The 21584-nt window shown below is 39.8% G+C and overlaps 1 protein-coding gene across 2 annotated transcripts in view; it reads left to right on the top strand.

The window, feature by feature from the left end:
- The window catches only part of PMS1 (PMS1 homolog 1, mismatch repair system component), a 44252-nt gene that overhangs the window by 206 nt on the left and 22462 nt on the right, over window positions 1-21584 (top strand). The window contains exons 1-6 of one of the 2 annotated variants that reach the window (XM_066553155.1): window positions 16-123; window positions 2100-2246; window positions 5971-6153; window positions 8088-8190; window positions 9308-9471; window positions 20714-20830. In XM_066553155.1, the coding sequence (XP_066409252.1) occupies window positions 2115-2246; window positions 5971-6153; window positions 8088-8190; window positions 9308-9471; window positions 20714-20830 (699 nt within the window). In that variant the 5' untranslated portion in view covers window positions 16-123; window positions 2100-2114. Of the gene's footprint in view, window positions 1-15; window positions 124-2099; window positions 2247-5970; window positions 6154-8087; window positions 8191-9307; window positions 9472-20713; window positions 20831-21584 lie in introns of those variants that run through there. The other variant, XM_066553154.1, reaches the window with a different exon arrangement.

Below are 21584 nucleotides of genomic sequence, written 5' to 3' on the forward strand. Positions count from 1 at the left end.
GCCGCGCCGGGACCGGGGCGCCGCTTCCCGCGGGCGGCCCTGGGCAGAGGCCAGGCAGGCCCCGGGGAGCAGCGGGCCTCTCGCAGCCAGAACCGGGAATTGCGGACGGCTCTGTGGTCTGGGGTAAACTGCAGGGCCCGCAGGGTTTATCTGCAGCTTTTCGCCCGCTTTTTCGGCTCGTAAACCGAATAAATGCCTCAGTGCGCGCTAAGGCAGGGCCCCTGACGAAGGCGGTGCTCGGAGGGGGGGCGGGGTTCTTGGTGTGGCTTCAGGCTGCTGTGAGGCCGGAACTGTGAAATTTAGGGAGATTTTATTCCTGGTTTAGCTGAGGATGTGTAGAACCGCAGTTGTTGGCATGTGGGACATGTCTGTAGAAGGATCCAAGGGTTAGGTCAGTGATGGGGCTCCCACGCAGAAAATGCTGCGCTTTCCCACAGAGCAGAGCTGGAACGCCTCTGGTCCGGGAAGAGTTACAGTAGTAAGGTGGCTTGAGCTGAGATACGTGTCTCTTAGCTAAATGGCATTATAGGTGGGATGCCTTTCCATGGGTAGGACATCCCAGATGTCCCTTTGTGCCTCCCAGGAGGTGTTCCCGAGTTGTGGCCAGCGTTGTGTCCCTCAGTTGGGGTCCAGGGCAGGGGACGCCACACGGCCGGGAGCTGATTCCCGAGCTGCCTGCATCAGTCACACCTCATAGAAAATTTGTCTTTGAGGTCTCCAGCGTTTTTGTTTTAAGATCCTCCCGTATCTTAGTCAGTGTCTGGAGAGACATCCAGCTCCCATCTGACTTACTCCCATGAGTAAACTATGAAACACTTGACACAGGAGTTCTGTACAGTGCATGAATGCCTCAAAATCGGCCTCTCTGAACACGTGTATATGATATTAACATCGGCTCGTCTTCAGCAATACACGTGTTCTCCTGCTCCTCTTGTTTTCCAGTTGGTGGAAGAACGATTCATCGGATCCTTTTTACCACATTTGAAAGGCAAACTGCCTTTGCAATGTAAATAACAATAATAAAGAGAAACCGCCTTTGTAGCTGTTCCTAGAAAAGTTTCAGTGCTGCTTGTACTTAACAACACTGTACTTCCTCCCCCTGCCGCCCCCCCCAAGCCAAGTAACCACATTTTTACTTTGTCTTTTATGTTTAAAGAGTAGCTGTCTTTAGAAGGATGTTGAGGCAGAGAAATGTCCTGTAATTGTTGTATCAGCTGCATACACCCTGCAGGGCAGTGATGCTCAGGGGTGTTGGCTGCAATCTCTCACCAGGACCTGGCTGTGTCAGGAGGAAATCTGTGTTTGTTCCATTCCTCCATGTGTGCTCATATCCTTGGGGCAGGTGCTGAGTGTGCAGTCTGTATTCTTCAGCAGATACTTTGGACTGAATCAATGGGAAAGCCAGGACTGCCAGGATTGTTTGCCTTTCAGTGTAAATAGCATTATATAACATAAACCAGAGAAGAAACCTGTCTGAACCATTCCCCTGCCTCTCTCATATGCATATAAAACTGTGGTTGAATTCTTTTGTGGCAAGCTACAAGGATCAGCAAAACAGTTTTCCTGGGGCTTGGCTGTTTGTGTCAATGTAGGTACTTAAACAGAAATGCATGCTAAAATTCACAGATCAGTGTACAGTCTTCATGGGAGAGTGTCTCTATAATATAGCAATAATTTTATAACTCTTTGTATTTCCAATAATTAAAAAAAAGAAATCTCCACTGGTTTATAAGGCGTCTTCATTTTCAAGCGATAGAGTGACATAGAAATAAATGCCCTGCCTGAGGGCACACAGTACATCAGATCAGAGAGGCAAGACTATAATGGAGAACTCTTTTGGGTTTGGTTTTTATTTTTGCCAGTAGATCCCATTGCCATTGAATATGGCTTTTACTCAGCACCAGTGTGTTGCTTCCCCATTTCTCTCCCAACTCCTATTGACTGCAAAGGAAGCTGGGCCCTACTGGAACTTGAAAATTTTACTTTCCAGCCATAATGCTGTGTTTTTCTACATTTCAAAGTTCCTGTGAAACAGTTTCTTAGAAATGTGTAATTGTAGTGTTCCTTTTACATTCTTTTTCTGTTATTTTTCTGTGCAGTTGAATCTTTGCACCATGAAACAGCTGCCTGGAGAGACAATTCGGCTCCTTTCAAGTTCTCAGGTGATTACTTCAGTTGTCAGTGTGGTGAAGGAGCTGATAGAAAATTCCTTGGATGCCAGTGCTACAGGCATTGATATTAAACTGGTAAGTCTTTTTCTCAGAAAGAATTGGATATAAAGTAAGATGCCAAGAAAATTGTTCCACTGCAAATGTGTTTTTTAGGCTATTGTGATTTGGGGAATGGCAATGATTATTATATATTTATATGTATATATTTTTACCTCAAGTAAAAATGGTACAAAATTAGTTTCCATTTGTGTTTTTGAGGCCCTGCTCTGGAACAGTAAGGCATATTTGTGTTTCTGAGTGTATTGTGGGGAAAAAACTGCCAGCTTTCTTAATCCTTCTTTTCCTACTTAAAATTTGTATTTTCTGACTAATAGCCTGTTTTAAAAGATGTTTGACTTAGGTTTACTGTCAGGCTGACATATTTAATTCTCATTACACTGTATTGTAAGAAAGGTAAAAATAGAGAAAGGTAAAAAGTGGAAAAGGTTGATGGCCATTCGAAACAAAAGATGTTTTTGTAATACAAATCACTACCCTGTCTAATTAGCATGGTGAACTCTGGCTACTTCTAACTCTTTATGTTTATAAGCTGTTCAAAAAAGTTGACATGTCATTCAGGGATAGTTTCTGACAATAGAAAATACTAGTTTTAATAAAGAATTTGAGCCTTTTTTCTCAACAAATTGGGTGAAATGGGTAACTACTCAGCTCCTCTTGCTGTCCTGTTTCTGCTTTTGCAGTCTTTTGTCAGCAGCTGTAAAGTAGCAGTATCTCCTGCTTAGTAAGAAAGAAGTGTTACTATATCCTGTATAAATGTATGTATTCAGGATAGTATCCAATTTCTCTGCAAATAACAGTGGATGCATAGGATATTCTTGAATTAACTGGTAGACAAATGCTCTTAACTTGGAGGGCAATTCAATTTCTCCTTGTTTCCTTGACCATGTCTGCTGTATTTTCTGAATGAGTCTAGAGTTGTTCCATGTGAGAATATTTTCCTGTAGGTGCCAAGGAACTTGTTTGTTACTGCTTTACTACTTTGAGTGAGCTGAAGATGTTCTGTCTTTGCTATGGTCTCTCATAATCTCTGTCTTCTCAATATTCAGATTGCAGAGTGTCTTGCTTCTTGAGTAACTCCAAAGTGAGTAGTGTGTACACAGTTTTGGGGGTGCAGGGTATTGGGATCAGATCCTGGGAGCTGATCAGTAGCTGCAAGGAGTGAACAGAAAGGTGTTGGAGTGTTCCAGAATGGTTGGAACAAACCTTGCAGAGGAGAGAGCCCTCTAATTAGTGTGGGTTTCACAGCACAGTAACCAGCTTTATCCCAGTGAAAAAGAGCATTTTTAACCATTTTCAGTGCATGAGTCATCTATACTACTCTGACATTCTTGTGTCAGTCCAGCCCAATCCAAAACATTGTAGTTCCAAACAAACAAACATGGCTTTATGCAAGTTGTCAGCAATTAAAAGAAATTTGATGATTGTTCTTCTGTGGGTAATAGGGGAGAGGAGAAAATCTGCACTCTGTACAACTCTAGACAGTAATACTGTAAAACAATGGATTTTTTCTGGTATTTTTTAATGGGAAATTAAAATAACTCTGACCATGTAATAGAGGTCCATGACCACATTAATTCTGGATTACTTCAAAACCATAACAGAGAAGAGAAACTTTGAAATTCCATTTTACAGCTTGATGGGTTTTGCCTGAAGCTGCAGCATTTTCATTGTTTTAATCTTTTTCAGATGGAATAGGAGGGCATAGTTTATCCATTTTGCTTGAACAAAGATAACAATTCCTTTTTGACAGACAGACAGACAGGAATTAACCTGCAGATGGAATGGGTCTCAGATAAGAGTCCTGGCAGTGGTGAACTGTAGTGGGAAGCTTTGGCTGGTGTTTCAGTCTTGATTGGCCATAGGTGATGTTATTTGGCATCTTTGCACTGTGTACCAAAGCTGAATCATACTGATTGGCATCAGTGACCTGGCAGAGCAACTGAAACATTTCATGGATTCATAACCTTGGTAAGATTCAGCTCATGAAGGAAGGTGTTACAAAATACAAAGCTTAATTATGTTTACATAATATTTACATAAAACACACAAAAGTAAAAATTAATAAGATTAAAAGAGAAAGAGAGAATCATTTATGTAACATTTTGATTCAAGATAAATCTCACCTTTCTTAAACAGCTAACTGGTCAGAAGGTAAAAATTAGAATGGAAAATAGGGAGTCATTGTAAAATTCTCATACCTTTCATTAGCAGATACAGCAGCAGGGTAGAGGGTTTCCTGCCTCTATTTCCTTATGTGTTTTTGTGCTCAGCTGAGGTGTATTGCTTAGTTCTGTTTTGCTGTCCAGTAGGAAGTTGACCCAAACATGAGCAAAAGCATTGTTTTTCACCTGAAGACAGCTTTTGCACCATTCATTAAAACAGAAAGTGAAATATACCCATATGTCTGTTGTTTTTTGTGTATTGTGGTTCTGAGCCTGCCTCAGAGGCTTTTGATGTTTCCTAAATCAGATTATGTGTGAATGCAGATGGTTTCTTTAGATCCCTGCATCTTTTTTTTTTTTTTTTTTACTTCAAGAAATAACCTTGTGAGAGAACATTATAATTTTTACAACCTTATAATGAGAGTACATTATAATTTTTCATAACTGTTTTCAGCATAGGCCCAGGTAGGACAGCAAAGTTTGTTCTGTTTAATCAGCCTGCTTTCAGTGATCACCATCACATGCTCTGTCCAGCATCAGTGATGGCAGCCACTGTTTTAAGACAATCTTTCTAAGCAAAACTAATTGTAAGGTCACCTGGATGTATTACACACTACAGCACATTTTTTTTGTGTGTTGCATCATAATCTTTTCAAACAGCCAGCCTTGCTTCTGTGGAAGAAGCTTAGTTAGTGATCCTGCAGCTCTGATTACTTTCTCCTCCTGGCTTGTGATTCCTCTGGGGGCTGCTCACTTGTGCAGACTATAGTGTAGCTGGAAAGAAGAATTTTTTCCTGCACTTGTTTGAGATGTTGCGGAACCTAAATTTCATCTTTTATTTAGCTGTTGTAAATATCTGGACTTCAGAATTTTACCATATTTATGCTGGTGCTTACTGGAATGACATATTTAAACTGGAATTCAGTAAAATATGCCTTACATGTATGTAAAGGTAAATCACAGAAATTGAACTTTGCTTCCTTGAAGGCTGTTTTAAAAGAGCCTCTGGGAACCTTTACTTCTTTTGTAAAATACTGTATCTCTTTACAGGGTTTTTTAATACTCTTACAATTCATGCCTTGCCCCACATTAGAATTTCAGCTTCTGGGTATTGAACTTGGAAAGCAGAACTTAGAAAATGTAATGGAATCACATCAATCAAAATTGAAACTGAATATGGTGTGAAGTGAGGGTCTGCTGAATTCAATGGATGCAGAGCCACATTCAAGTGATTTCAGAAAAATTGAGACCAAGTAGATAAGAGAAGTGAAAAGAGACAAAAAAATCTTCAGCTTTCCAGCTATAGGTCTCCTTTTGGGTTTTGCTGTTTCCAAATCACAGGAGATGAATTATGTTATTAATTAGAGAAACCATCACTGTTATCCTAACATGGTGTATTTTTCCTTCTCTTTTTTTTTCCTTAAACAGAGACATTTAATGGTTGCTCAGTTCCTCCAAACAAGCAAAGCTTCCACTTCTGTATGGATAGTTAGAAACTGTAACCTTAGCTGCTTCAAAATTACATCTTAATTAATTTGGTTGTTTTACTGCTCCTTCATGTTTTGTTCTTTTTTCAGGAGAATTACGGGTTTAGCAAAATAGAAGTAAGAGACAATGGCAGTGGAATCAAGGTTGATGATGTCCCAGTTATGGCCATCAAACACTACACCTCAAAAATCAGCTCTTCTGAGGACCTTGAGAGGCTGACAACATACGGCTTCCGTGGGGAAGCTTTGGGATCGATCTGCAGCATATCAGAAGTGAGCACTTGCAATAGATGTGGAGCCTTTGTGTTACGATTTTTGTTGTCTGTATGTGTTCATGGAAGTTTTATTCTGTGCAAAGAGTTTAAATGTTCCAGTGACTTGCCAGGGATGTGCTTGTGTAGACTGCTTTTCTCCCCAGCCCCAGAAGCCATGTCATAGAAATTTCTTGTTTGTGTCAGTCCTGCCTTTCTGTCACACAGTGCTCTGTTTATTTTGCTTAGTCAGAACAGGTAACAGACAGATTGTGTTGTATTTTCTTTCCTTTTGTGTCAGGGAGTATCATGTCAAAGAGTATGGCCGGCTTTGCTCCTTGATTTAGGGTAGATCAAGAAAGGAGCAGCAGGTGATGGCCAGGAGAAGTCATTTCAGGGAACTGATGGCCCACATTGCCACCATTGCAGTAATGATTTCTGCCTTCTTATCTAGGTGATCAGCAGTCATGAGATCTTGCTGGGCTCCTTATTGCTCTTTGACATGTATGTGACTGCAGTTGCACAAACTTTGTCCCTGTGAGTAAACAGGAACCTGCTACCTGACCTAGCTGAGTCTGAGCCATGTGTTTGTATTAAGAGGATTGGCAGTGTACTGACATTTGCTACTTAACTTGTTGGCTAAAAGTAAATATGTTTGTTCAAAACCATCTGAAAGGTGTTCAGGCTGCTGAAGGCACAGCATCTGCCAGATGTTTTCCTTTTTCTGAATTCATGCTGCACCAAGGCCATGTTTTTGGTGCAAGTCTGCTGAAGATTAGATCATGCAGGAAGATACCAAAGCCTGTGTCTGGTTGGAACCATCAGCTGTTGAGCTCAGGAGAGATGATGGTACAGCTTCACTCCTTGGTACCTTGGGTTGCATTCACATTGCACTAAGCAGGAGTGGGTTGTGTATTTGGATGGAGATTTCCAAAGATACTATCAAAAGTGTTGGTGTTTTGATAGATGATGACAGACCTCAATCATTGGTTCCTTCTAATGAGCTCTCAGAGCAGAATCCATCTGTTCAGAGCTTCTAATCAGCTCTATGGTACGTTTCATAAGAGATGGGAGGTGGCCTGAGTGTATGAAGTGCTTTAATAAGTATTACTCCTTGTATCAGTAATTGTGTTAATTAACACTCCTGGCATTAATTGTATTCTGCCTACTCAAACTGCCCCCTGAAATTTCAGTTTGAAGGTACTTTGCTATTGGCCCTTAAGTAGGCTTAAGTAGGTCTGCAATACTGTAATTCCCAGTTAATCAATTATTGTTTTTCTCTCCAGGGGCATGACTGAATGCTGAATGATTCATGTGAGACCCTAAAATAAACCAAAATATCCTGAAACTCTGTATGTGTGTTAAACTGTGTCTTCCAGGTAGTTAAAGGGCAGTGGTTCTGTTAGTCACAGTGTTGGTAACTGAACTCTGATTTATGACTGCTCTTGCTAAAGCAATCTGTGAATTACCTTAATAGCTTACAAAACTTGCTGTGACTGATTGCCAGATATGTTTAGGTGTGGAAAGAAAATATATTGTTTGTTTGAGAGTAGCCTTTAAGTTTGTGGAATCTCACATGAATTTAAGTTGTCATAGTGTGTTTATCTCACAGAGGGTAAAAATGCAGAATTGTCAATTGATAAAGTTGGTTTAATCTGTGCTAGCATAGAAGATAGAGCAGTGTGTGTTGTAGGTAGCAGGAATTGCTGTGCTTTGTGAATCAGCATGATAGAAATACTTTTAGTTAAATGGCAGGAAACATGCAGAATAATGCTGAATGTTTCTGTGCCTGTAAGAAATACCTGTTCAAGAGAAATTTTATAAACTAATTAAATGTAATTATGGTGACTAAAGTAACAGATTGTGTGGTGAGTGTGGTAGCAAAGCTTATCTAAGCTCATTCTGAACTTTGTCTATCTCTGATTAACATAGGTTTTTTTACATCACTCTCTTCAGGTTTTGGTCACAACAAAGACAGCTGCTGATGATTTTAGCATTCAGTATGCTTTGGATAGCAATGGACGTGTAACCTCTAAAAAGCCTTCCCATCTTGGGCAAGGTAGGCTATCACTGTTCTGGTGTTGCAAGGTGACAGGTGTATTTTGTGTTTCTCTGAGGCTCTATCTGATGTTGAAATACCTGTTGGGTACTTAAAGGCTGAGTATGAAATCTTTGCAGCTGTAAACCTTTCATGCCTTGTGTCTGTCAGCTGAGAATGTGTTGTCATAGCGTAAGAAATTATACCTCTTGGAAGCTGTTCTAGATTGTAATTATAAACTAGTTTCTCCTTCTCTGACTCACTTCTTCAAGCTGACAGGGGAAATAAAACCTGTAAAAATTAAATGCTCCTAGTCTGTGTAAGTATATGAGAGATTTCTTCAGGACCAAAATAATGTTTCTGTATGTAGCAAAATCCTTGCATAAAGGAGGGAGACTTGCCCTGCTGCCATACATAAGAATTGCTGGAAGCAGCGTGGCTGTAGGACCAGGCAAAGTCACAGTTCTTTCTAACCTGCAGGAAGAGTATGTACCTAATTTTTACTAAGGATTCTTTTTAAGATTTACCCTGTATAGTGTTTTCCACAGCCAGAACACCTGCAGGTTGCAATGCCGTGTCTTTCATTGAAATTGTTGAATTCTCTGAGATATCTAATGCTTTGCAATATCCTTATGGGCTAGGAATTCATGTGGTTGTGTTGGTAGATGAATATTCCTCCTCCTACTGTGTACTGTACCTTGAGCAGAGGTATTTGGCACTTCAGGTGCTACCCTAAAGCAAATGCTTGTGAAGGCCCTTAATGAAGCACAGTGTTCCTTTGCCTCCAGATATGTGTGATTAGATTCTAGTCTTTAAATTAATCATTTTGCTAATGAAAGCTAACTTATGCATTGAGACAGCTTTAATTAGTGCTGGTTCTTGCTGTTGTTAATTTGTATGAAAGAAAGCTTAATGCTGCAGTCATAACTCTAAATAAAGGAGAAGAATCAAAAGTCTTGAGATACCTTTTGGGGGGGGAATGATTGGTAATTTGGCATATTTGTTCTCATGCTAATAACCTGATTTAGTGTAGCAGCATACAAACATGTCTGTTTAAGTAAAAATAGTATCCTCAATATCCAGTCACTGATTTGCTTTCAGTGTAATTTCTGCTTTATTTTTTATCACTTTCTTGCAGGTACTACAGTAACAGTCCTAAGTTTGTTTAAGAATCTTCCTGTAAGAAAGCAGTTTTACTCAACAAATAGAAAATGCAAGGAAGAACTGAAAAAAGTCCAAGACCTACTGACAGCATATGGTATCATAAAACCAGACCTGAGGATAACATTAACACATAATAAGGTAATAATGAGGTTTTATCTGTCAACTGTCTTAAGAATCAGTTTCTGATGAACCCATGCAGTTCATGTGATACTTACACAAAATGTTTCATTCCTAAATTTTTTCTTTCATCATAGCTTTGTTTTGCACTTCCACTTACTTTATCCTTTCATAGGTGTATATTTATAATGGCTACAAATTTTGATGTTAAGCTCCTAAAACTCAGTCTCAGGTATTTTTGGTCTCTTGCAGGAGATGCCTGGCTAGACATATGAAGTATAAAAATTATTTTACATGCTAGTGATTAGTAAAGATGGTGGTGATGTTTTGCAAACCATGTGAGATCTTATGAGACCACAGGCCTGATAAAGTGTTAACCAAAGCCACCTGAAAAAACTTGCAAAACTTACTATTTTAGACTGTCTACCTGGATAGAAACTATAGTTCATACAGGCAGCTTGCTGTATTCTGAGTCATAAGAGCTCAGTACATGACAATGATCTTGTTTAAAAAGGCTGGAAAGTTCAAAACAATTAGTGTCGTTGGTGTAAGAACAGTCACGTGTTAGAAGAAGAACATTTAGTTGACCTCATTGCTCTTGGTTAAACTTGAGAGGATGAATGCAGGGGTTACTTGGAGGTTACTTTGACTTCACTGCATGCTGAATGGGACTTCTACATCACAGCTATAGAAATGACATGTTGAGCAGTTCCCCTTAACCTGACCCAAATTTAACAGAACAGATTTCATTGGCTGTACCCTGGCTTTTTACACCTCCGAGGGGGAGGCTGTGCTAATGAATTTCCAAGTTGCCACAAAGTAGAGAGTGACATCTCGTGGCCAGATCCCTCAGCAATTCTGTTCCTGTTGTACAATAATGCTGTTTGTTGATATTTGTCATGCTCACTGAGACTTGATCAGTTAACCCATCTATCAAACATTCACACTTCAGTTCCTTTGCAGTGGGAGTAGGAAAAGGCACTGTACTTTTCTGAAATGACAAGAGATTTCCCTTGCTCTTCTGGACATGTTTAACATGCTTTGATTGTATTTATGTATGTATTTTTAAATATCACTGTGTAGATACTGTGAAAAACTAAAGCTGGCTACAGAATCAGTATTTAAGGCTGAGAAAGAGTAGCTACTTGCAGTCTTATTTCATTGAGATCACTGAGAATTTGAAACCAGACATCTTGGGGGGTGTCTGCATCCAAGACTGTATTGAGCAACTTGACATATCTACCAGTGGTTCACAATACTGATGTTGGTCAATAAAACTAATTTTGTCTTCTTGGTGGTTTGTTTTTGCCCTCTTCAACAAGTCACAAATGCTATTTCCTTTATGGTATTTTGATTTCATCCCTTTGATCACAGTATTGAGTATCTTGGGGTGGTTTTTCTCTGCTTGTTTTAATGCAGTGGCAGTAAGGTCCAAAAAGGTGATTACATGTATTTTTCCCAACACTTCCTGCAAAAATGGTGTGAAGGGTGGCATGATAGTTGCCATTGCAAATTGTGGATTTTTGGAACCTCACTTATTAGCTTCAGAGGTACATTCTTCAATACCCAATTTTAGGGACTATATGAATGGGTAAAAAAGTTTAATTCATTGTAATGATAAAGATGATGCTGGTTTTTTGTATTTTACATTTTGCACTGCCAGCCTTTTGTTCATTTAATTTATTTTTTAAAAAGAGGAAAAGAAGTGAGAAAGTGCTCAAACGTTTCATCACAAGAGGTCGCTCAGTAGCCATTACTGAGACAAGAAAATTAAAGGCTTAAGTAGACAGAAAGTGTGGTCTGTCTCTGTGCATGTGGAGATACTTTAATATAGTCTGAAAGTTAAAAACTGAACTAAGCTTTATAAAGTTAGTATTCAGATTCCTGTCTTTCTACTGCTGTTGGCATTCTGTGCAAAATAAAAAGTCGTCTGTTGTATCACATCTTTTAAAAGATTTGAAATTCTGAATTTCCAGTGTGTAGCAACTTGCAGTACATCAGTGGTGCATTTGTTTTAGATTATCACAGAATGTGAATATTCTTTACTTCTTTTGCCTTTATATGCTAAATACTGTTGTCATTACAATAGCCAATTTGGATCAGGAAAGTGTTTTTTCCATACAGACACTACAGCATATTTGTGCTATAGTAATACTCTGCTGAATAGTGTCCTTGGTGATTTTATTTGTGTGTTTGTTATATTTTTGTTAGAAATATACTAGAAGAAAGAATCAACTTCTTAGAATAGCTTTATTTTTTTATGTAACTCATAGGTGATGTGTTCATTTAAAAGACAAATTGTATATGCAATTATTCAGAGGACTTGTTAGGATCCCAAATTCTTGAGGCTGAACCAGTACTTTCTGTTGCAATGGAAGAAGGTACACCTTGAGAGTACAGTCAGGTTCCTGGGCTTAAAAGGGCAAGAAGATAGCAGAGATTAACTATTACAGTAGGAGACAAAGAAAGATGGATTGAAAGACTAGAAAATATAGTAAGTGAGAAAGGTAAATAAAAATGTATTTCAAGGAAGTTTTCTAAATAAATTACAAAACCGATACTTAAAAAAAAAAAAAAAAGCCATGCCAGAGAACAAAACTAAAAACAACCCTCCCCCAGGAAAACCAAATCCCCCCAGTTTTTACAGCCCTGTATTTTATATGAAGTTGAAGGAAAATGGTGGGTTGGATGGGGTTTGAGCAGCAGGTCTTGAGAAACATGCCCATGGCTGGGGAGTTGGATCCAGAGATCTGCAAGGGCCCTTTCAACCCAAACTATTCTGTGATTCTGTGAAAGCATAGCCCTGGCTTTATTGGGGAGGAATGAGTAAGGCTGAAGCTGAGGTTAGGCATCTGAAAATGCTTGCCTGATGAATTCCAGCAGAAACTTATTTTGAGCTGCTGAAGTATAGATGGTTTTAGCATGCATGCTACATTGCATAGTGAATTTCCACCATGTCTGATTGAGTTTTTTCAAAAGGTGTGTGTCTTATGCTTTCGAATGACATTTCCAGAAATTTTTTTTTCTTCCTACATTTCATGTCTGTGTTAGTTTGGAAAATATTGATTGCTGTTAAGTGTGGTTCTTCACAGAAAAGAACCACCTCATCCAGCCTTTGGTTGATTTTTAGTGGGTAAGAAAATAGATATTCTCTATTCCTCCTCAGATTTATTTATTGTGGAGTCTCCATCAGTTGCTTTCCAAGATAGGAAACACTCAATTGCTGTTTCTGCTCAGAATGTTTTGTTTGCATTAGCAATAAATAATGAATCACTTTGCAGATCAAGCCTTGAGGTACTATTGCTATTTTGACAACTTGGATTAGCTAGTGCTCCTTCTTTTTATGAAGGTTTATCCTGCCAAGACATTCTTTGAATACTGATAATGTTGATCCTCTTGCCAGTATGGTTATGTTAGAAAGAGGTATTTTTCTTCTTTCATCACCATGTTCCTTGAAAGCATATTGAATAATGAGACAGCCAAATGGAAATAATTTACATGAGTATTCAGCAAGTTTATTTAAAGTTAATGTTATCTGAAGGCGTGTTAAGAACATTTCAAAGTCAGCTACTGCTTAAACTGCCTCAAACCCTTCAGCCCCAAATGCTGTGTTCTAGCAACCTGTGAGCTCTGGCTGTGTTTTACCCAAGGTGGTAAAACACAGCTTTTAGTAGTTCCAGCTCTTCTCTAGAACTGCAGTTTTCACACTCTTCTTTGTTTAATACCAGTAGCCCTCAGCTCAGGCTCTATAAACCACTGATGTTGAAGAAATAAAAGGGTATTTCATCAGTGTTTTGTAAGACTGGTGATAGGGAATGCTTTAATTCTGTTTCAGTTGTCTTTATTCCACAAATGCCAAAATGAGCACGGGCATCCAGGAGCTATACTTATTTTAACAATATTAGATATAGTAGAGCCAAAAAAATTCAGCAACAGATGGTTTAGATGGTGCCTATCAGCAGGTCATAGGGTGCACAAGTGGTCCCATGTCTTGTGCAAAGTACAGATGGACCATAAGTAGGCTCAGTAAATTTTCCAGTTCCTGTTGTGGAAAACTTGGCATAAGTGAATTTTTTTTCCCAGTGTTTCTCACACATAACATTTGAAGCTTGGTCACACGCAGTTCTGCCTAAAACTGTTTCTTGTTTGTTTCTTAAGAGAGTCATGAGTCAGAACTTTTGGATGCAAAGTCCATTTAAAAAGTCTTGTAATAACTGTGAGTAGTATCTTCCCCAAAACCTCTTTCGTCAGTGGTGTTGACTTAAAGGATGTCATCTTTGTTTTCTTTACAGTAAGTCTCCTCTATTTTCCAAAGTTGCATAATCTTAACCACCAGTTTGTATGAAATAATCCAAATCCAGGGTTTATTTCTGTGTCCCTGTCTTCTGTAATAAGTCTGAATTTTTAGAGAGGGAGTGCGTTAGGGTAAATTTACCATTTTTAATAATGGCAGTATACTTTGCATTCATTCATTGTGTTTCCAAAGTCTGCTGTAACTGCATGTTTAAAAAAAAATCTGAATTGAACAGAAATAGCAGCACACAAACTCTATCTTGAATTGGAAAGGCTACTCTGTTTAATGTAATGATGATGAATGAAATCCCTCCCTAATCTGTGTGTCTTAAAATATAAAGAGGAATTATGATTAAGAATCTGCAGTGCTCTGCAGCCAGCATGCTTCCATTCTAACCTGGAATACAGCTCAGTCTTTCCTTCTATTCGTTGTTCAGTGGCTTTGCTGAGAAAGCCAAACAGAGAGTTAATTATGGTGTTTTTTTGTGCTGAGGACACCTGTCCACTAGGAAATGCGCTGAGACCCTCAACTCAATTTACATCAGCCAGAGAACAGCTGCCAGATGGTAACTACTTTTGGTCACTACCAACCTGGTTGAATTTGAACTGGTGACCCAGAGGTGAAATGCTTTATATCCTATTACTAATTCCTTGAGGTTTCCAGTTTCTCATCCATCACTTTTTACAAATGACAGCACAGTATATGTCAAAAATCTCAAAACAATTACTGTTTCACATATGCGGTGTGTATTGCAGAATCTGAGATGTGCCTTTGCAAGGCTTTTGCACTCACACTGTCGGCTTAAAAAGGTACGTGATAAAAAAGGATGTTTCCAAAGCTGCATGGGAATTTTCCCTCTTCTTTAGCAATGTACTTTGTCACTGTTATATATGTTATTTTTGTTAACTGCTGTTTTACAAAGGGCTTTAAAACCTTCCTTTGTTTAAATAGAATTCACTGTGATGTTGTACATTTTCTGAATCACAGTTTTGGGTTGGAAACTGGGTGTTGACAGTAGTTTGATTGTTTAGGAGGCTTTATTTGTTTTTTCCTCCTGCTAGGGAAGTGGAATCTAATAGAATCTTAGAATATCTTGAGTTGGAAGGGACCCACAGGGATCATTGAGTGCAACTGCTGTTCCTGCACAGGATGCTCCAAGAATCCCATCATGTGTGTGAGAGTGTTGTCCAAATGCTTCTCGAACTCTGTCATGCTTGGTGCTGTGACCACAGGCCTGGAGGGTCTGTTTCAGTGCCCAACCACCCTCTGAGGGAAAGAACCTTTTCATAGAGTCTGAGAATCATTAAGGTTGGAAAAGACCTCAAAGAGCATCAGGTCCAACCTTTGACCAGATACCACTGTGCCCAGTAAACCTCATTGTGAAGTGCCACGTCTGCTCATTGTTTGAACACTCCCAGGGATGGTGACTCCACCACTTCCCAGGGGAGCCTGTTCCAATGCCTAATCACTCTTGCCATGAAGAAATTTTTCCTAACACCTAACCTGGACCTCCCTGGTGCGCCTTGAGGCCATTTCTCCTTGTGCTTTTGCTGCTTGCATGGGAGAAGAGCCTGAACCCTACCTGGCTATGACCGCCTGTGAGGTAGTGAGCAATAAGATGGCCTCTGAGCCTCCTTTTCTCAGGCTAAACACCCCCAGCTCCCTCAGGCTCTCCTCATCTCACTTGTGTTCTAGCTTCACTGCCCTTCTCTGGACACACTCCAGCACCTCCATGTCTTTTTTGTAGTGAGGGGCCCAAGACTGCACACGGGACATGGGGTGTGGTGTGACCAGTGCTGAGTACAGAAAGACGATCACTGTCCTGGTCCTGCTGGCTGCACTATTCCTGATAGAGGGCAGAATGCTATTGGTCTTCTTGGCCACACACTGACTCATGTTCAGCTGCAGTCAACCAGCACCCTCCGGTCCTTTTCCAGTGGGCACCTTAATAGCCCCTCTTCCCCCAGCCCATAGTGCTGCAGGGGGTTGTGATCCAAGTTCAGGACCTGGCACTTCATCTTGTTGAACTTCACACCACTGGCCTTGGCCCATCAATTCAGCCTGTCCAGATCCCTCTGCAGAGCCTTCCTGCCCTCCAGCAGATCAACAGTCCCTCCCAACTAGATGTTGCCTGCAAACTGCCTGAGGGTACACTCAGTCCCCTTCTCCAGATAATTGGAAAATATGTTAAACAGGCCTGGCCCTGATTCTGAGCCCTGGAGAACACCAGTAGTGACGAGTTGCCAACTGCATTTCATTCCATTCACTACCACTCTCTGGGCTTGGCCATCCAGACAGGGTGCATCCAAGAAGAGTGCACCTGTCCAAGCCATGGTTTCTCCAGGAGAATGCTGTGGGAGACAGTGCCTAGAACTTTACTGAAGTTAAGGTTCTATCCACAGCCTTCCCCTCATCCACTGGGTGGATCACCTGGTCATAAGAGGGGATGAGGTTCTCTGAACACCCGTGGCTGTACATGTGTGATTAAAGCAATCAAAAAGCATGTGACTCTCAAGAGTCTTTGGAATTCTTGAAAGGCTTTGAAGACAGGTGTTACCAGATGAAGATCCTTGGCTCCTTGTAATATCTGTTAGCTCCTCTCCTAACTTACCTCCTAACTCCCAAATCCAAGCATTTCTCCACTGTGTCATGCTCAAGACAGTCTTTTTGTTGGGAGGATGTTCTTGTGTCATGAAAGGGATATCTGACTAAGGAATACACCGGAATTTGTAGAATGAACAGTGCTGTGGAACGTAACTGTCTTTCAACAAATCCCCTTGATAGCTCTAATATGTGATGCCATGGGATAGACAGGTATGTAGCTGCATCTGATGAGGGGAAAAATGGTGCCTTGAGTTTCTGTACTGCACTATATCTCCACTGGTAATTGTCCCAGCATCATATACAAATGGAGGGGGCAACTGATGCCTTAGGGGTGAGTGTAAAATATCTAGGAAAATAATTGATTAGTTGCCTAATTTTTTAATAAGCTAAATTGAAAAAAAATTGTGATTTCTGTTTTCAAGGGCAGTTTATGTAAGGGTTCCCTTTTAGTAGGGTAACTTACCACTGGTTTTAAAACAGGACACCAGTTAAGGCATGGAGCTGAAAAACAGCAGCGCTTCTCAAGGCTGGCATTCTAAAGAATGTGGTGAGGACTTCACATTGATCAGTTTTAAACTTAGCAGATGAGTTTTCTTCCACTGCAGAGTGTGCCAGCCCTTGGAGCTGGGTGTCTGTGCATCATTAAGATGAAGAGGTTATAGATATAGTATTGGAGGATGTGGTTTTGTTGCCCTTGGGTTCAATTCAGTCTTGGGATATTGCTGCCTAGTTTTGTTCCTGTTTGTGTACTCTCAACAGGTAGGCAGCAATGCTTCCAATTGAAACCTAATAAGCTATTAGGTTTTAGGTCAAGAAGCTGAGGAACATACTGGCCCAAAGAGTTATCTGCAGTGAGATCTCAGATGCCAGGGTGACAAGATTTTTGAAGCATGTAGCACAAAACTAGAGACTATGAAATGCAGTTCTCTTCTAAAGAGCTAACTCAAGTTACGTTACCAGCCTACAGCTCATGTACAACTGCTTGCTCAACTAGACTTGAACACTCCCAAACCTTATTACAGGGTGAATAATATGACTGTCATGAAATAAAGAAAATAGGTGGGGTTTGGGTACTAAAACTCTACTTTAAGTGTACTGCCATTATGTAGTAATAAGGTAAATGAAATGAGCTGGTTTAACTCTCAGCATTGTAATTGTGCTGAAGTAGCCGCAGTTGGAAACGTGGTCCCAGTGTCTGGTCCCACCTCTAATTAAGATTTTCCTTTTATCTGGGATTGCAAATCACTGTAGCTGCTGGTAGAAACTCTAAAATATAAAGGATGGTTAGGGATGCAGATCAACTTTTTTTTTTCTCTGTTCTTTCCTTGGGGTCTTTCAAGAAACAAATACTGAGCAACTCTTAATTCTCTCTAGTCCTGTATAGGAGGGACCCCAGTGGGAAGAGGTTGCACACTCTTTCTCTGCACTTCACACATTTTTCAAGGAATCCTTCTGCACTATATGTGTTCATCCTGAAATAACAGCTACCTAGTCTGTGTGTGCATGGAGTCATACAATCATTTAGGTTGGAGTGTACATTGTCATCCTCCTAAACTATGCCTGTGTTCTAGGGCTGCATGGGGTGGAGGAATAGGTACACACAGACACCCACATCATTATCTTCTGCATATGTGCAATAGATTTTATATTCATTAGGACATTTTGAAAGATCTGGATCATGCAATCCCCTTCAATGAAGCAGAGAGGTGGAATATATTTGGCTAGCTCTTGCAGAATCTAAGATGGGCCATATGTAATAATATATCTTTGAGTAGGCTGTTTCTGCAGCATCATCATACTGACTAGAGTCAGATTCTTCCTTGGCTCATCCTAGACACCCGCTTTATATGACCTAGAAAAAATATGGGGGGTGTGTGAGAGGGGTGTATTTTTAGCTAAACTAAAGGGTATAAGCAAGGTTAGAAAAATAGGGTAATGCAGGAACCTCATGGCAACACTTTCCAAAATAAATGAAACGGAACAGGCATTGTTTCTCTGATTTTTTTAATGCCTGTTGATACATCTGGGCAATCTAGAAAAATAATTTTCCGTAAATTACCAGCTCTTCCTATGTTGTTGCTTCATAATGTGCAGTCAGGGCTAGAAATGAATACACATTCTATTCTGTCTTTATATAGTATAGAAATTTAGGAGTTGCATGGCCTCTTTAGTTTGTGACTGTAATTTAACCCACAGTGATAACTATTTCCTAAAATTCTGTCTGTAGTACTGAGTATCTGGTGAGTATATGACTATTTAAAAAACTAATCTGAACCTATTACAGTATCTACTTTTAGCAAGTTTGCATTTAATAAATTCTCATTTTCCACAGCTTTCTTAAAACCACCTTACTCAAGTGATCTTTTCAAAGTCCTGAGTATCAGCCATTCTAGCAGGTCAAGCTGTGTAATAACCTTGCATTAAACAGCAACTAAGATTTATATCTGTACCTGCAGCATCACACTAGGATACCCGAAAATAAACAGCATGATGTTTATGTTAGTCATGTAACAAGTGTCTTTCTCAGTTTGGTCACATGCATTTAATTTAAAATACATCCAGTAAAGAAAAAAATCACTTGGCACTTTCTGTTTCCATTTTAAGTAATCAATTTTAAAATAGAAGCAGTACAGGATATGTTTTATAAGAGGAGCTATAAAGAAGAGGACAGATTCTTTCATCACTCCAGAGTGTCTTTGAGGAGGCTTAGAGCAGGTGTAGAGGAGAGAGGCTGAGGCAGCCCTGGGCTGTCCTTTACCTCTGCCTGCTCTGGAGCACGGGGGTACTCCCTGCCAGAGCTGTGGACACCCAACCTGTGGCTCTCCTTACTCACTTCTCCCCTTTTTCTGTTCCCTGCCCCCTGATGTAAATTGTGTTTTATGTTTGAGAGGTTCACCTCACTGTGGAATAACCAAGCTATGATCCAGCATGTGCAAAGGGCTGTCAGGCTGCTCTGTAGGAGATGAATTACATTCAGGCAGGACTAAAAAGCCCCACTTCACAATTGCTGCAGAATGTAGTGGAACTGGAAAATTAAAGATCTGGGGAATAGTTTAGGGTCAACAGTCTCAAAGCTTTACAATTCCACCTGTCCTGTAGGAAGGGAATATCATGTTCCAGGAGAACTGTGTTCTTCTGTGGAATTCACCCCTGAAGGCCAGCAAATATTCCACTGGACAGGTGGAATTTTAAGGCTATGTATAGCATTTCTTGAGATGGGTGCTTGTGTATTTTTTGCTCTCTCGCCACCCTTTCACTTAACAGCATGTACTTGAATACTGTGAGCTTATTTTGAATTTATTGGACACCTATTTATTGGATACCTACTGAAAATATAAATTTCAACAGCACTGTAACATCCAATTTAAAATGCAACATGCTGCATTATTTTTCCTTCTGTATTTAAAGGAAAACCTTGAATACACTCAGGCAGCTAACAGTGGCAAAAATGAAGTGGACCTGAGTGTAGCAGTCTCAGTTACCTAGAAGCAGAAAACCAACCAAGGATAACATTTTTTTTGTTGATACACAGCAAAGAAAGTCAGCAGATTCAGAATTAAATTTGTGACTATTTGGCATAGGAGTTCTCATTAGTGATAGACAAAATTTCACCTCCCAAAGTAAGTAATACCTTCTGTATGCATAAATAGACTTGACAAGTAACTTCTGTTGCAAGTTGCAGTTCATATTGCCTTACTGTATTTATTAAGTCTTTGTAATTATATTTCAAGACATGTAGCTAATACAGCAGATGGTCCTTCATCCTTCTAACTTGTAAAAGTTTTCATTGGACAAATAACCGCTTTCCTAATATATAGTTCCTTAGAAACTGCTTTTCTTTCTATATGGCAGGCTTATCACAGACCTAGAGTATCCAGATGTGAGCTATGGATGGACAGCTAATAGCCTGATTTCTACTGAAACAAGCTCTTTGGTATAAGTAACTCAAACATTGCAGTCCCCACTTTCAAATATTGACCAGCCTGTGAGAGATACTTTAACTGCTCAGGAAAAGCACAAATCCCACTGCTGTATATCTAAGTGGAGAAGTAATATTTGCATTGACTTGGTTTTTAACAGTTGCCCTCAGGTACAGAAGTCCAGAAGAGCCACAAAACATGCATGAATACAAGCTTTGCTTAGTTTTCCAATTGCTGTGTGTCTGAATAAGTAACAGAGTATGAGAAGACGTGTCAAAAGGTACCATATCGAGTCTGTTAACACTGAAAGTTGTGATTTTCAGAGGGTCAAGGTACAGAATGTTACATATACAGTGTGAGTGCAGTTGCATATGCATGTTCATAGACATGACATGAGTTCAACAAATATAATGTCAAAAATTTGACTCTGTGCCATTTGTTTCAGGCAGTTATTTGGCAGAAGACCAGGGTATCAGATCACAAAATGGCCTGTATGTCAGTTCTGGGAACAGCCGTTATGAGCAGTATGGTACCTTTTCAACACTGCTGCGAATATCCTGAGGTGAGTTTTAACTTCCTTATCCCAAATTCACTTCAGGTCTCTCAATGAAGAGAGATAAAGAAATACTCAAAAAGAAGGAGACTTCGAAGAAGAAGGTGTGTCTCCAGATTGACATCTGATTAATGCATTTGATTCTATTACTGTCCTCTCCGTAAAATTAATTGGTTTGGTGATTGAAAATCCACTCCAAGAATCACCTCGTCAGGACTCATGTGGCACTGATCAAATGGCAGTAAAAACAGTTGTGATGACAAATGCAGAATTGCTGATTGCTCAGAGCTGTCTCGGGATTCCTGGCCCACAGGCAGGTTGTGCTCTCATTAATATCTGAGCATTTAGATGGTTCTCATCTTTGTGGCCTCTTAGCCTTGTACTCTAAAGAGTATTCCCTCAATTTCAGTGGGGGCACCTGAGCAGTGAAAGGAACACATACTTAGAAGGGCAAGTTATTCAAAACTTCCACCAAACACGTATTTCAACTAAACACTTTAAAATTTTCAAAAAATTCTGTGTTCTTGGCTTCTTTTTCCCCTTCTGAAAATGAGGGAATTCTCCATGATACCCTCCTTTGTCTAATATTTTCAAAAATTTTTTATTCTGCTTCCATTCTTGTTGGAGAAATTTTTTATTAAAGGAGAATCTTGCTACCTTTGAACCTTGTAAGCTGCATTTTCCTGTATCACGTGGTAGTAAACCTTGACAGGATGAGATGAATCCCTGTCAAGTCACAATGGCTCTTAGACACAACTTACCA

The sequence above is a fragment of the Molothrus aeneus genome, chromosome 7 (genome assembly GCF_037042795.1).
Source record: "Molothrus aeneus isolate 106 chromosome 7, BPBGC_Maene_1.0, whole genome shotgun sequence".
Taxonomy (NCBI): domain Eukaryota; kingdom Metazoa; phylum Chordata; class Aves; order Passeriformes; family Icteridae; genus Molothrus; species Molothrus aeneus.